A 17,289-nucleotide genomic window follows, 5' to 3' on the forward strand; every position below is an offset into this window, starting at 1 on the left:
TTATTTACTCTAAATTCCCCGATTTTGTAAATCCCGGAGTGCCAAGATACTGAGAAATCGCTTGCAATTTGGGGGGAATTTTACTTGTTCTTGTATTTGTTAACACTTGAAGAGGTATTACCTCCAGGCTTCTAGTCTAACATGGCAGCAGTTCCAATACTCTACTATTACTATACTACTTTCCCATTCTTGCAGTGGAGACTGCAGTATGCTGTTATGCAACTGCAAAGTTGGTGGGTTTGGTTTGAACTTTCTGAACAAGGACTGAATTAAAATATTTCCAGGGAATGAATTAATAACTCTTAGATCTTTAGCTTAACTTCATATGGCACTATTAGAAAAGACAGAGGAGTCGTGTTTCATATTAAAATGTAGACCCCTTTTCAGAGCATTACATTTCAGTTTTCTTGAAATCAATGGCATGATTTACCTCCATAGAGAAAGGACAACTGAGACTAAAGCAGACTCAGAGAAACATGCTTGTGATAGGACAAAATATCTATATGATATATGTTATTGTTATCTACCTCAGCATAAGTCATACCCTTTCTTTGTACTACTGACTGGATGGTTTAAACGAAAAATCTATTTTACCTGGTGGTTGCTTGTATCAGAAACCTTCACATCCAATGATCCTGTCAGAACAGCATACCAGTTTGTCCCAATATCACCCTGACGGAATACTGGAAAGATGAAATCTTGTAAATAAAAGCTATCTCTTTAAGTTTAGCAACATTAACAAACATTTTCTCTCATATTACTGTACTACTATAGTCACTGCTGGCACTATAGAATTTGTCATATCAGCCTACTTACTTACTATTACAATAATGTTTCCAATGACACTGGAAAGCACATATATTAGTAAACTGGTCAATAACACTACAGAAACAATGAAAGCACATAGAATGGCTTCACTCTTCTCCCCAGTTTGCTTTGCTTTTACTGCTGTCTTAATAAACAAAACAAACAAACAAAATAAAAAACAACAACAACAACAACAAAAAAGACTTTCTGAACAATGTCCCTTTTAAATTCAGAATCTTCCAAAGCAGACACAGCTCCCACTGACTTCAGTAAGAGTTCTGGCTGAGAAGCAACTGCAGGACTTTGGTGTTCATGCATTCCAACTGTGTGATTACAGAGTATTAGAATTCCTATTACTCTAAGTAAACCCCAGTGTTGTGTGCCTAAAGCATGCCAGATTTACCTGAGGGGTACCCGGGACTCTACTAAATACCACAGGTCTCCATTAGCTATTCCCCTGGTACAGCTCTGGGAACTCACACATTCCCATCATAGGACTACCACTTAATTTGATCTCAGCTTCATAGACCAAGCACACCTATCCACCTTCATCTGGCACATGGGCTGCCAGAGAAGGCACAGAGCTGTTGCACCCCACAGCAGTATGCAGCTCTGCAAATCTGTCTTGTGTTACTCAGTGACTGCAAACCACATGCTATTAGTGATATGCCTAGGTGATACGCTTTTGCCCCTGACATCACAAAGCACCTACAAAAGAGATCAATAATACATTTACAGGGGAAGAATGAGACTTAAGTGTAATGACTTGCTTCTAATCTTTCAACAAAACAGTGGCAGAGTCCTAAATCCAATAATGCGTGCATTGTTACCACAGATGCACTACACACTGCATTTGTAGAGCAAGCAGCACTTTAGTCCTGCCTTCCCCCATGACTATGACTGTAAACATTTTTATGGCCATTCCACTGACTGTGCTCTCTCATCAATCTCCTAGAGACAATCCCAGCCTAACCCCTAATTTTATCTACATAAAATAGACTATCATATGAAGCTCTCTTACATGTGATTCCTTTTTCCAGATTTTCATAATATCCACAGAGACATATCTGCTGGAGAAGGTTTGGATGAAATTTCTCAAAAGCTTTCACTTCTTTCAGTCGTGTGAATATTATATCTACATCTTCACTGGAACGTTCCAAAGGTCTGCAAGAAAACAAAGGACAAAATTCTCAAGGGCTTTATCAAAGAAACTTCCCTACCTATATGCACCAAACTTACAAATGTTTGCATTAAACATCATACTATAATATAAACCAATTACACACAGGTACGTAATGAAACCCTTTCAAAACATCCTAACAACTGTCCATTATCAACTTGAGCATGACTATTATCATTTCAGCAGTGTCCAGAAGCCCCATTTAGCACCAAAGTCCTGCTGTAGCAATTACTGTAAAAGCGTATATGATGATACAGTCCTTATCCTACAGAGCTTATAATGATATATCGTTTTAAGTTTGTAAGGGAACACGAATAAAGAAATGTCCAAACATACAAGAGCTCTGTGGAATTGGTGCCCAAAATGGAAGTTCTCTATCTGGCTAAAAGAAAAGCTTTCAATATCAGCAGTAACTCCAATATCCACGTCTCTTCTGCATTTTACCAGGTGCAAACTAACTTGAGTGTTCTGTTTTCTCACTTTCAAGCAAGAAAGACAACTTTATTAAAGTACATTCTCTTTCATGCAGTTCCTGTCTCTTAATGTTGGACAAATTAAATATGCAAGCAAGAATCTTAACTCTTCATTGGCAAGGGTAAAGAGTTTTAATCCAAATATTTAAAATCTATGACAGTAACACCTTTAAAACAACAAGATTTCAAGAAAAATAAGATCATAGAACTTCCTCCAACAAAGTAGCATGTGGACCAGCAGTACAGCACATTCGGAAAACTACTACGTATTTATGAAACTAAAGTGAATTAGCTCCATAACATGTATTTTAAATGTGATTATCAAACATTATGAATCAGCAGGTAAGCCAACCACTAGCCGAAGCATTAGAAAGAATCTTTCATAACAGACTAAATGCCTACCACTACGTACAGAAAGAAACATAGAATGTTCCTAGGAGATCATGCTGGATCAGATGCAGAAATCATTTATATACAAAGGGGTACCAGAAAGATAGACGACTGTCAGTAATCATCAGACCTATCACTCATTGAAATGCTGCTAGTTAATTTTACTGACAAAAATGTTCTTTTAGCCAGTGGATGAGCTTCTAAATGAACAGAAGTCAGGTAACTTACAATGAACAAAGACTAAGTTCACAAATACATATCTCTATAATCTTTTTGTTACACCCACAGTGTAAGCACTCCTTCCAACAGGATTTTTTTAAAGATTCCTCTTTGGAACCAAAGACTTAAGGGATCCAAAACTTTGTCTCAGGGAAGAAGCCCAAATCCTACTCACACTGAATCTCTGTCTCATCTTTCTTATTAAATTAAGTCTAGGAGGGATTAAATATCTATCCTCGTTTATACTCCAACTTACCCTTATTAACTACAGATGACAATAATAACTCTCTGGTGTATACAGTTGCTTCTACATCACAGTGACATCCTCTCACCACTTCAAACCACAACCAACTACAGCAGCTCCCTTTTGAAGTATTTCAAGTAAGATTTTCACCCATTCCTTTTTTTTGACTGTGCACTAGCTGACAGGTACTAATAAGCATTAACTCTCTTGACAAAACCCTTTTAAGAAGATTAAGAGGTGCAGCTTGCAGACAGATTTAAAATCCATTTATACAAGATCCCTCCCCAAGCTACACTAGCACATGGGACACTAACTCCCTTAATGTATGGACTCTCAAAATTAACCGCAAAACCTGACATGGAAAAAAAGGGACATCATTCTCAGAATATCCCCATTTCCTAGAAAAACTGTGTCTGAGACTGTTTCATTCATACAACTGCTCATAGCTGACTCCATTCAAGTCCATCAGTTCATTTGCATAGAATTGACTGTAGGATCTCAGTGTTTGGTGGTTCTAATTGTTTGATAAAGTCAGACAGGGAAAAAGCAAACAGAGTTAGCAAACAACATGCATCAGGTTGTATAAACTTAATCAACACTGTTCTCTCAGTGCTCTTTTCTGAAATGTGAGTGCAGAAATCTCTTCCACTTCTGGTCCTGTCAAAAGGACAAGATTTGGGGGGATTTAATTCATAGACTGTGTAGCTTTTTCTCCTGAGAGCTGCTGAAGGCTCAAGAGACGGGGCTTCAGAAGTTCAGAAGGTGAGAGCAGGGCTCACTTCCATTGATGTGGCAAGGAGTGTCATGTCAGGCAGATGAACTGCAGGAAAAGCTCTTTCTTCTGACAAAACTGCTTCATGACCCCAGTTAAGTGAGTCATCATGGAAGGACAAGCATTCTCACAGGCAGCTGAGCCACACTTTTCAGAGTTTTAAACATCAGCACAGCAGTGAGAAACCAAACTCCATATTTATTGGGAAAGACAAATCAAAGTTGTGTGTTCCTAGTGGCTTACTTTAGCAAAGCAGCTGAGCACTTTGTATTAGCAGCCGTTACTTCCACTTGGAGTACATGAAGTGGGCATTTGAAGGGGACACACAGCCATGCTCTAAACAAAAAGAGGAATCCAAACTTCTAAGTAACATGCATAGTAGTAATGTGAAAATTGTTACATTCCTTACAATGTTTCTTAATAATTCATTACTGCAAGCCATTTGTTTCCATAGCTTTTCTTCAAAATACACTGGGTTTAATACTACTGTGTACCACGAAATTTCCACAAATATTTTTACCGGGAGGGCACACATTTTGATCCAGCACATTTGGAAACGAAGCTAGAATCTGGGAGGGGCTTTCAGTGAATGATTTAATCATTAATCTATCTTAGAAAATATACCTTTTCCTCTACCTATGTTTTAAAAAAAAACCAAAAACCAGTAGCCAGCACAGAAACATGCAAAGAATCTTAACTGTACCCCAGAATAACAACTTACTAATGTCTCTCAAACAAGACACACAGACAAACACCTAGTATAAGAATTAGCTGTTTGGTTAAGATGGTGAATAAACATAAAAATGAACTAGGATCTAAGTTGTTTGACAACAAAGTGCCTTTGGATTTGATCAGAGCTCCTGGGAAATGTCCTCAATGTTTAGGAGTAGGCAATTAACTAACACCAGGTGACCCAAGCTGAGGTGGCCCTTAGTCCTTACTAGGACATGGAATTTTGCCTGTGTACAATCTCCAGATTGCAGTGTAACAGTAATAGTAGTAGCACTCAAACTCATTTCTATTAAGTGCTTATAAGGTATAACAATGAGACTGGTTTCAAAAGGATACTTAGTGAGACAGCATAATGAGAATAATAAAACACCATGGCATCAATTAACTGCTTTTCCACACTCAGGCAAAGTTTGACCACTTTCTACAAACTATCTTTTAATAAAATTATCATCATTGTAACTGTTGTCATCATCATTAAATTAACATTAATGAATATATTTATGATGCCAAATTTTGTTTTCTATTTCCTAAGTACAAGCTGCCTAGCATGGAACAACACCAGTACAGGACAACATAAATTTACTTCCTCATTGCAGCTATCTTACTAAATTGCTGCAAACTTGGCTCTTTTAAAGCATAGTTTGGAATAATATTTAATAAGCTAATATTATAATATATTCCTCAAAACATCAATGATTAAACCTATTAATTAGAAAAGTACTACTGATGGCAGATGGAGAATTATTCAAGCTTTAATGTCACTGTAGTCACACTGACAGGAGGCAGTGGTATTAATCTAGAAAGGAACCATTACCCAAACCAAGGACAAGGAGGTGAATCTCCCTACACCCCCTACATGGCTCCAAAAGCCTTTGGAAAGGCTTTTCCAGAGACCATATCAGAGCATCTGAAGTCACTCCTCTGGGATCACCACTGCTGTTCACTAGGGAGCAATCTCACTGAGTTCAGCCCCCCCCTGCTAAACTAGTGCTGGTGAGGATGTCCTTCTGTTCTGTTCTTTGACACTGATGCTGGTATGCTACTGAAGTGTCCCCTCACTGCTGATGCTGCAGAGTTATAACTTGATATCCGTGAGCATAAGAAGTTAAAAAAATGCATTTCAGTGAGACTTCAACTACCACTGGATTTTCTGCTAAAGCTTCTGTCCTTTCCTAAGTGTACTCCTGTTTCTGAAAGCTCTAGCCCAATGTATGGAATAGGACCATAGATGAATCTAAAAGTGTGGACAACCCTCCTAAATCAATTAAAATTCTTCAGCTCTCAACAGTTTGGTAGAGGTATGAGCTAGAGCAGAAGCATTTTAAGGCAAGGCCATCCTTCTTGTAGAAAACCTATGACCCTATCCAGTGAAGCACCCACTCCCTAGGCTGCCTCACCCAATTTAAAATAAATTTTAATTAAAACAAACTGTGGAAGTGTTACATTTGTCTTCACCTTTTTTGCTTAAAAAATACCAGCTTCTTACTCCTTTTTCCCAACTTTTCAGCATCGTTGTGGGACAGGTGCTGCTATATCTCCACTTCCCTTAAATCTGCAGGGTACAAGCCCAGAAAGAGCTTTAGCAGCTGCTGTAGTAACCACACTTCACTAACTGGCCTGGCAGCCATAACTGAGTAGGTATCATGACATGACCATAGCAAATGCCAGGACAGAACCATGCAGGAGGAATGACTGATTTGGAAATGAAAACTTCACACTCTTACCATGAAGGATAATGCATGGGTGACATTCCTACACTCCCCCCTCTAATCTTCAATTTGAAATGATTGTCCCCAAATTTGTATCTCAACAGGGTACTGTGCTGACATCCCATTTCACTGTGGCCAAAGTGAGGTGGGCATTTCCAGTGCTGCAAAGCAGGGCTACAAAATTATTAGGAAATTACAAAAAGCAAGAGTATTTAATTTATTTTCACTATCCTACAAGCCTTTCTGTTTTGTTTGACCACTGAACGCTTTATCCAGTTCCTTATTTATATTGCTAATTTGCCTCTTGAGAGCATAGTAAGTCTTATCTGGCAGTAATGTTTTCACACAAGATGTCATCTATGTTCTCCTTCTGCTTCTTCAATACAACATCAAAGCATACATATACAAGTAACAGCATCAATGCTAGTTATACATCTCTATTCAATTATGTCAATAAGGCTTCTTTAAAGGATATTTTACCCCTGATTTATTTGGTTATGAAGATTTCAGGCATATATTTTATAGAGATAAAACAATTTTCTTGACAATGTCTACCTGACTATCTGTAAAAGGAAATTATAAAAAAACTGCCAGAAGAGTATCTTCAAAAGGCTATTTCATATTTTTAAGTGCAAAGTATTCAAGCTCAAAGTTCAAATACAGACAGAGGATAATTGCTACAATTCTTCACATACATAATTTGGGCAAGTATTCCTGTTCATGTGCAGCATATATAGCTTTATAAAAGAAACTATTTTGATGGTGTTAAGATTAAATATTTGAATGTTTATGTATGCTGTGAAAGACTTGTTAACCTAGAAGAAAGGAACAAGCTGAAGTTTTTTGTTTTGTTTTTATCAAGTTTATCTAGCTATAACCTATTACTTTCTCTTCTACCATATATGTCCTTTTTAGGTTCTTCCTCGTAATTGGTTTGACACTTGAAAAAGAAAAAACAGAAGATAGGCAGTTTCACCTTCTTTGCCAAGATGCCTCTAGAATTTTAAAATGTTTATTTCTATAACATCTGTTCAAAGATCTGAACCCTGCTCTAACTGAATGAAAACACTGAAGTCTATTTCCTTCCCTTGCTCTTTTTTAACTCTTTAAAAGGGCAAAATACTGCACTTCAGACAGCAATGAACAGCCCATGAAGGATGAGCAGATATGATGTATTTCTTCCACTGGCAAGGCTGTCTGTAGAAAACAGACTATCACACTACATAATAGACAAATAAAACTAGTTCATCTCCGGGTTAAAACTGAAGCATCTCTTCAAAGGTGCAAAGGCAAACTCTATGAGCTGGAAAGTACCAGTAATCACTACCATGGACCATTTTGTGAATTTTAATAATATTTTAAAGTATATTCTGCTTTGAAACATGAGCACGGAGAAAACAGCAAGGAATACCATTGAAACCAGCTCATTCCTCTGTGATACCTGTACTTTCTCCTACCCTTTCCTGACATGCAGGAAAGCAAAGCAGTAGGATGCAGAATACTAGTACCAAGATACCATTTTCCCATAGTGAGAGCAGGACAACACTGAGGCACCTCTGTCCTCCAAGCAATGCTGTAAGGCTCTTTGACATTTAATTTCTCTTTGAGAAAGGAAAGTTTAAGAGAGGGATACCAGTTACTTATCAAAGCATTTCAGACCTGTGGAAAGAGACTTAAATCCTAGATATAAATGAAGTTACTTTTAATCTGAAGTAATGTCCAGATAAGGGTTTACTTCCATGGGGACAAAAGGCAATCAACTCTCCCTCCCCAAGAGGCACTTTGCACTTGTTACAGTAGTATTACCAAATCCACGTTTTCAACATTCACATTTCAGCTCCTCTTTCCCTTGTCATGGGAAAAGCCTCATCATGAGGTTTTCAAATAATAATCAAATTACAATTCTTTTCTTTTGATTTCCATTTTATGAGACTTTGGGATTCCAGTTTTCACATTTCCTCTGACACACAGGAAGTAAAATTTTATTTAAACCCTGTTGCCTAGGATTCTTATACATACAAATCATTCCAGAGTTAAAAAAAAAAAAAGGTGCAACACAAGTAAAACTGCCGATGCTTAGTTTCCAACAAATTACTACTGTCACCTATACTCAGAACCCCTGTGATAATCTCTCATGTCCTGCTATACAAGGCACAAGAAATGCTGTAGATAATCCTGATCTACGCAGGTACTGGTTGACCAGCCAGTTAAATGCAGACTGACCAGCTGTCAGCTGCAGTCAGACAGAATTTGTAATAATTGAGTTCTGTCTTCCTCAGCGAGGGCCAAAGAATGCAAATATGGGGGACTCTCCTTTACATACACACTCATCTCATTATTATATTTGTGCCTTCAACTCAGTTTGGCCAATGCACTGAAAAATTATTGGAGGGTTAGACAGAGCAATCAATTGTGCTTTGTTTCTTTACATACCCTGCTCTACAAATTATGCATCCTTCCAACAGGTCAATTTTTAGACCTGTATAAACAGTGGAATGCCAAAAGATGTATCTATTATGTAATGATATTTAGAAAGATTTATCTCAAGTTAAAAATACACTACCTGAACAATACAGCTATAACAAGAAACAAAACATAAAAGAATTTTTTTCACTTTCATATGCTTTTTAAAAAGACAAAATACTTCAAGAGAAAAAATAAAATTACAAGGAAATTTTCTCCTTTTCATTTATGAAAATTTTTATGTATGGTGCATGCTTTGCAATCAAGGTGTGACTAAACCTTATTGAATAAACCTTCCAACTTTCATAAATGTGAAGTGGAGCTCAGGACAGTTAAAATTCCATTTGACAGAAGTAGATCTGGATGAAATTAAATTAACCAGCACTTCAGCTTCATAATAGGCATCAAAAGCATTTTAATATGATGACAGACTCTGAGATACATTGCAAATGAAATTTATAATTGAACAATATGCACAAGTGATGATATCCTTTGATTCAAACTCTGGCCACTGCCATCCCATACACTACGCAAAATGCACTTTTACCCATTTAGGATCTGCATTGTTACAGCTAATGAAAATTTAAAACTTACAACAACTATGACATAACTTCTACAGATTTACATTGACATACATTTTGACAACTGCTGAATTCAAAGATGAAGTGGAAAGTCAGTTCACAAAACATTCATTGAGGATGCTGATAAAGCAGCATGAGTAGTAAGTGATCATGCCAGATACAGCACAAAAAAATACTAAAGAACAAAGGAAGTATCGTAAGAATGATAGGCTTGTTAAATGCAGCAAATTTTAAGATGCACACAAAAACAGATGTCACACTGGATACAAAAAATACTTGTATTTGAAAAATATCTGGTGGCTTTAAGGGCATGATTTCAACTAGCTGGTTTGTTGAGTTTTTATTCCTTTGCTAGAATATGAGTTTTTGTTACAAAAGAAATTTAATCTGCTCAGAATACAGGATTTTAGAGATCAAATCCTAACAACATGCCAGAAATAACTCAGGCAATGACAGTTTAGACATGTTTCCAGTATCACCTGGTAAAAGAGAAAACCTACAGTTGCACAAGTACCACACCAGTCATGCAGCCACTCCACAAGACTACCAACTAAATTTGAATATATCATGTCCTAATAGGCATGTGCATGTACTAGTTTGTTCTGGTGGGCCATAACAATGTTTATACACATGAATGCTAGGGCAACCACTTTTTCTTCCTCTTAATACCTGTCCATAGAACAAGTGTGTAACTTACTACAACCACATGTAACAAATAGAAGCTGATACTAGAAATGCCTAAGCCCGTGAGCAGAGAATAAAACAGCTTGAATTTGTTTAAAATACAACTCCTGCTCTCTACGAGTTATTATGAATTCATATATTCAATAAAATGCACAGATCTGCAAGCTTATGGCAAGCTATATTAACAATTACTTTGGTCTCTCTGAGAAGATACGGAAAGAAAAAGGGCTTTTTTATTATTCATCAAAGACCGCACCTTTGCACTGGACTAGAAAATGAGTTGTATGATGCGGAAAGATAAATTTGTTATTATTCATCATTCTCAGAAGAGTGCACCTTTGCACAAGTGCTAGAAAGCATTTGGGCTATGTCTATACTGCTCTGTCTCCGAGTTTCCACATCCACCGTGGTGCCTGCTGCCGATACATCCCCACACAGACTTGATCCAAGTATACGCCAGCTTAGCCACGTATGACATACAGATAGAAAATGCCAAGCACGCAGGCCAAAAGAAGCTGCAGTGTATGTCAATGATTTTGTTCAGATCCAAACTATGTGAAAAATGGTGGTGTTATTTCTATGGATTTGTTACAAATAAAAAGCAAGGGTAGAAGTCAGTGTATGTTTTACCAATCGCATAAAAATACATTTTAAAAGTAAATAAAATAGCATTGTAAAGCAATTCTAAAATATTCACAATATTGCCTGATTATAAATCTATATCCCATTATCTTTAACATAATTATAGGTTATAGAAGATGACAAGCATTTTCCATATTTCTTTTACGACAATTCTTTCAGAATATCAGTTCTCCATTTTAGCCTATCTCTATACTCACAAGAGACCTGTTGACTACTAAGCATATACAGATACCTTACATCTCAAATATATGTTACAATGAACTAAAAAATAAATCCCGATTCCAATATGTTGCCATTACGTAGCTTCAGTCCGAATTTACACTCAAATCTATGCAAGCTTGGCTTAAGGTACAGATCTGAGATATTATCCTGTATGTGTTATTTTGGTTTTGTTAGATGTAAATGATGCAAGTGGAAAGTCTAACAAGGATATAAAGGCTCGGTATGTACAATATGTCCTCCAAATGCCCATTCATATTTAAATAATTTAGAAATAGCTGAGCAAAGATGATAACATTCTTAGCACAATAGGCTAGCAAAGTTACATGCTTTGCTCTGTGATCTACTCCTCCAGTCTGCTAAGGACTGAAGGTTATATTTAATACAGAGAAAAACACAAGATGCCATAGACAGTTATGAAATCCTGGGATCTCTGACTGTTGTGAATGCTGTACATCATTAAAAAGTTTGTATTTGAATCCAATTAAAACACCTGAATTCATAACTGTGATCAGGTTTAGAGAAATAATAATTACGTAAAAAATACATTGTCTACCATTCAGTAAAGATATGTCAACATGGAAATTTCCTGGTTAGATAGTCTTTGTTGTGAAAGAAACCATGACAGTAGAGAAGACATTGTTTCTAAGCTAATTATACACACTTGGATAAATCAGCAACCTTATTTTAATTATGTGCAGATTGGACATACAGAAAAATGCTAAGATGGTAGGCATGCTTCTGCTCCGTAGGAAATCAGTGGTAAGGCAACTATTTACTTCAAAGATAAAAGGACTGGCTTCCTTAACAGAAAAATTATTTACATCTCCAGGTACAACCAGGATGTACAGTTGCTCACCACTGATGATCTTTCTCTCCTGCAAAAATAAAATATTCCTGATAGAGCACAGTGTTCTGAACTTTTCTGTTGCTGCTTTTCCTTACCTTTGCACTTGTGACTTTATATATAAATAGTGTCCTGTGTATTTGATTTTAAAGTGCTGATCTTTGGCTTTTGTGGTTAGTAACCACACACAGAAGCTGCATGGTCAAAGCACTGGTGGTGCTAGCCCACAGTACTCTGCACAGTAATAACATTTCTCCTGAAACATTTTGGTCGTTCTTCATTTTTATATGTGCTCTTGTTTTAGATGTTAGTAGTTCTAGTTTGATATGTGACTTGGAGAAAAACATGAAGAACATTTACAAAACACATCATTTCTGTACATTATGTGTTTTGTTATTTCTATTTAGAGTTTAGTTCTCCCTTTTTTAAAAGAATGAATTTGGATAATCCATATTACATGCCATTTTAATTGTCTTTGCTGAGGCTCACCTAAAATTCTAAAGCATACCAGTTTTAGAACTGCCTTCCTCCTGAAAATATATTCATTAACTAAAACATATTAAAACTATATTTATTTTTTAATAAAAACACACGGTATCCTACAGAGAATTGTCTCATTAAATTATCCTATATTCACAGAATCCACACCTAGGTTAGAAAATGCTATAAGATTTTTTTAAAAGCTTAAAATACATAGAAATTACATAATAATTCAAATGAGTACACTGATAGATCATCTATAGAAAAGAAATACACTCTAGAAATACAAGTGTGTAAATTAATTAAAAATGCTATACCTAATAGTACTTAGATTTCTATAGCACTTTCCCAACACAGCTTTAACTGTATTTTTTAAACGGAAAACCAGAACAAAACATCTAAGTGTACTTCCTATGATCACAAAGCAAAGCATGACAGAGACCAGGAAAAAACCTACAATCTCTCATGTCCTGGGTTTGTCCTACATCCAGATTGCCTTCCGGAAAAGAAGGATAGCAATACATAAACCTTCAGGGCACCTGGAACTGATTCTTTCCACTCAACAAATTGGTGCCATTAGCTTACTCCAAGTAACAAAAAGAGAAGAAAAAGTTTCATCTTAAGAGCTCTAATGAAATTCCCATTATAAAAATGGTCAGCATATTAATTTGCATATAAATATAGTAGCAGAGAGATTTCTAAACAAAATGCCTCACGTGTTTCCTAAAAACATTGTTCACTCTGCAAGGCTATGCACCCCATTAAGCACAAACCCCTGAATTTTAGTTTACAATTCAGATCTCACAATATATTGCATTTAAGAAACCTGAGAACTGACAGGATTACCTATCTAAAAGTACTGGGGCTCATATTCTGCTTCTTCACATCTGCACAATGTCAGTTTACAGAGCAGACAATCAGGCCCTCTGCTTCACTTTGTTTTTTATATGGCTAGGTTACCATCACCAGTTCTGTTTGTATTTACATTTAGAGTACTTTCAACGTTTATAGACATTATTCAACCTCTAAGCGGTTAGTCTTCTTTTAAGTCATGTGTTACAGAGGGGTATCAGTATATGTGCTAGGTGTCTAGACTGAAAGCTTCATTAAGTTCTTACAGTTCGCTGCCTGGACTGTTAAGGAAAACCTAATCAGAGATGCAGTCCTACAACACTAGGAGGTTACCTGGTAATGGTAGAAACTATGAGAAAAGGAAGGTTCCTTCTGTGTGCACAAAGGCTTCTCTCCACAGCACAGCCCCAAATGGCATCAACTGCGAAAAGCTGGCTAATGATGCTCAGTAAACTGCTATATGCCATGTAAGTGAATTCTCTTCAATAGCTTTATTTGAACCATATAGCATATTTATGGTGTAAATTTTTGTTAACTATTTTCCTAGACTACAGGAGACACTGTGAGCGTTCAGAAATCAAATTACTTCACTTATGAACTAATCCAGTAACTGTTGAAGGTAGAAATACAGCAAAGGACGTTCAAACTACCCACCATGCAACTCAACACCATGAGACTCGCTGCTGCAACACCCGGGGAAAGCAGTCCAAAGAATTTATTTAAAAAAAAAAAAAAAATTGCCTGTATTTTTAGAAGTGAGCACACCACCTCTGAGCACACGTTAGCCAGCCATAACTCCCACCTACGCAGTGCTGGCCGCCCACCTGTACCTGACCCGCAGCAAACGCTGCCGCCAGCCTGGTGGACAACCGCAGGCCCCCAGGACGCCCCTGCGGGGAGAAGAGACTGCCGCCGCTGACGGGAGCCTCCGGCGGCCTTTTTCGGGGCGGACATTTTTATTTTTCCCACCCTCCGGCCAACAGTCCTGCACCGGCTTGCGCCACGGAGTGCTCTGAGGCGAGGGTCCGTGCTTTCCCGCCCGACCTGTCAGGTGGCTGGGTCGGGGGCTGTGAAGTGGGGGGGGAAGGGAGGGGTGCGGTGTGCCGAGGTGAGGCGAGGCGGGCGGCAGTGTGCTGAGGCGAGGCAGGGGGCGGTGTGCTGAGGTGAGGCGCGGGGCTGTGAGGCGAGGCGAGGCGGAGGACGGCGTGCTGAGGTGAGGTGAGGTGAGGCGAGGCGAGGCGGAGGGCGGACTGGGGCGCGATCGCCGCAGGCAGCGGGTCTGCCACGGCTGGCACGGCGGGTCCCCGGCCGGCAGCCCCAGGCCGCCGGGCCGCGGCGCCCTCTCCCCGCCCTGGAGCTCCCCCTCCTCCACCACGTGCAGCATTTTCCGGGCAGCAGAGGCCGGCGGAGAGCAGCTATCCCAGTGGGAACTAGCCGTCCCCTCCGCTGCCAGAGCATTTCGAGCCCTCATCCTGCCTGCCCGTCCGCCCCGACTCGGCTTCCTCCGGGCATTTTGCTTCCCACCTGCACGCTCCTTATGTAAGGCAGGATCTGATGGGGAGCGGGGAGGGGGTGTCCGCACACAAACACACACATATACATGCATCCATGCACGCACGCATGCGGGGGGCAGGTTACACGCACACAGCATCCCTCCGCAGCCGCTCCTGTGAAGATGCCGATACCTTTTATCGAGGCAAGCGATCCACTCGCCGGAGGATGAGGAATGGGAGGCGTGAGCGGCGACCATGTTGGACAGGGATCAGGTCGCCGCGCACCCGGTTGGCGGCGGCTCCCCCCGCCCGCCCGCCGGTCGGTCGGTCCGTCCTCCCTCGCTCCCTCCCTCCGCGCACGGCGCGATGGGCTCGCCCAGGCCCCCGCGGCAGCCCGCCCTGCCCGCTGCAGGCAGCGGTGCGCGTGGGTGCGGGTCCGCCCGCCTCGGCCCGCGGCTGGGCGGTGACCTGGCGCCGCCTCGGCCGCCCGGGGCACCTGTCGGCCCGGCCGGGAGGAGCGCCCGGCCCTGCCGCCCCGCAGCCGGCGGGTAGCGGCCCGGGGAGGGGGCGGAAAGGAGCTGCCCCCCTCCTGGAAGGTGGTGTCGTCCTCCTCCGGTTTTCGTGAGCTCCTCAGTACGCACACTTGAGCCTGGCTTACTGGTGCCTGCCCTTGCTTCACCAGAGATGTCCGTGGCTGGGTTGGGGGGGGTGGGGAATACAAGCTTTTTAATTATAATAAGCAGCTCGGGAGTATTTTAGCAGCTCTCCAGAGCCCTGTGTGTCTGTCCTCCCGGTAGAAAACCCACAGTAGCTGAGCAGAAGGTGCAGTCCACATTTCAGGAATTTTTCTGAAGCCTTCAGCCAGCCTGCTGTCCATCCTGTCATCGCCTGTGAAACTCTGTCCTAAAGGCTCTGGTTTATTGTAGGTGAAAAATGAGCTGGGCAGTACAGCCTGTGAATAGGATTTAACAATTGGAAGGAACCCAGCACACAGCATGAGAAACGTGAGTCTACTATACAATGAAAACCATATACGCCCTTCCGTTGTGACAGCATGGCCTGCAAGATGCAGGTTTTTTAGGGATGCTAATGCAGACATGATTTTCAAAAGTGATGAGCAGAGGAAGGAATGCAGAGCAGCAGGTCTGCCTGTTTTGCAAAGTTCTATGTGAAATACTTTCTACAAAATATTTCAGGTTCTAGATTATATTTTCCCAAGTAATCTGTGTATAACCGTAAGCTTCAGCTTACAGTCAGCACAACCTGCCTTGAGTAGTGTGGGAGAAGGGTAGGAAGCTACACAAATCTCAGCAGGATGTTTGGGGTTACATGTAGATGATAGCAAAGTAAAACTCAAACTGTGCCTGCCTTCGGGGTTATAACTCCTCTCTGCTTTACAGTGTGGACACAAATGATTAATTCAGATGCTGATAATCTGCCAGTGCCTTTTACAGTTCTCCATGGGCTATCTTCTCTGCCCTCTGTCCTAATCTCTTTCACTGTACCAAGTGTAATTTTCTTACATTCATGCGCTACTTCACATTTCACATCTACCTTTTAACAGCCTCATTGCTGCCACAGCTTCTTCAGCACTTTAACAGGAATAAATGTTAACATCAGGATACTGAACAGTATGATGAAAAATCTAAGGAAATATATCTAAAAATCCCTTTTGCTAAAAGAATACAGCTAAGAATTGGCATAGCAGAGGAGAATGCCACAAAAGCCAATTCTTTCATTTTGCCTTAAAAAAATTAAAGTGCATGCCAGAGGAGTAGAAGAGGCTGCCAGTTAGTGAGAACAAAGCTGCAGCTCTTCCTTTGCTATAGTCCATGGGGAAAAAAATAAGAAATTCTTGCATCTAAGCAATCAATCTACTTGAGGAAAATCAATGCTGTTCATTCCTCAATATGTGAGTGTTTGGGAACCAACAGAACAAGAGCTTCAAGTGTAAGAAATTCTAAATTCTCGAATTAATGATTTATAACATAGTACGTACATTACAGATGAATCAATAAAGCTCACTAATTTTGTCTTTCTGTTATAAAACATTCATCACATTTTTCCACATAATTACAGGTTTCCTTCCAGAGCAATCACACAAGGCAGCCCTTTCTGCCCTTTTTCCCCTCAACCCAGTTTAAACTACAGTATATGCTCCTTTCTCTTAACTGGTATCAGGCCTGAGAAGGAACCCAGAAATGACTCCTAGCTGAAGGCGTTTATCTTTTCTCACAGGCTGTTTTACTGACACAAACAGCATTACACAAACCGGTACCAGCAGTTTTGTACATAGCAACAGCATAGCTCAGTCAGCAAAACCACGGTGCCACCACCACTGTTTAGCGTTCACTCAAGCCACCTCTGTCAAGTCCTCTCCCATCCATATGATGTTTAATGACCCAACCGCTAGAGGACAGGCTAGGCCTCCATAAAAGGTAGGCAGTAGGGATACTTCCTTGGTAAGCAGATGGCTAGGAAAAAATAGGCTGTGTTTGAAAA

General features: G+C 40.0%; 1 protein-coding gene across 3 annotated transcripts in view; it reads right to left on the bottom strand.

Annotated features, from left to right (window-relative positions):
• RAPGEF4 (Rap guanine nucleotide exchange factor 4) overlaps nt 1-15,233 on the bottom strand; it is a 161,279-nt gene extending 146,046 nt beyond the window's left edge. Inside the window, exons 1-3 of one of the 3 annotated variants that reach the window (XM_052792497.1) lie at nt 14,980-15,233; nt 1,829-1,971; nt 595-683 (exon numbers count right to left, since the gene is read on the bottom strand). In XM_052792497.1, the coding sequence (XP_052648457.1) occupies nt 595-683; nt 1,829-1,971; nt 14,980-15,044 (297 nt within the window). In that variant the 5' untranslated portion in view covers nt 15,045-15,233. The remainder of the gene's footprint in view (nt 1-594; nt 684-1,828; nt 1,972-14,979) is intronic. The other 2 variants (XM_052792496.1, XM_052792498.1) reach the window with 2 other exon arrangements.
• Nucleotides 15,234-17,289: the final 2,056 nt, after the last annotated feature.

Source organism: Harpia harpyja, chromosome 7, assembly GCF_026419915.1.
Source record: "Harpia harpyja isolate bHarHar1 chromosome 7, bHarHar1 primary haplotype, whole genome shotgun sequence".
Classification (NCBI taxonomy): domain Eukaryota; kingdom Metazoa; phylum Chordata; class Aves; order Accipitriformes; family Accipitridae; genus Harpia; species Harpia harpyja.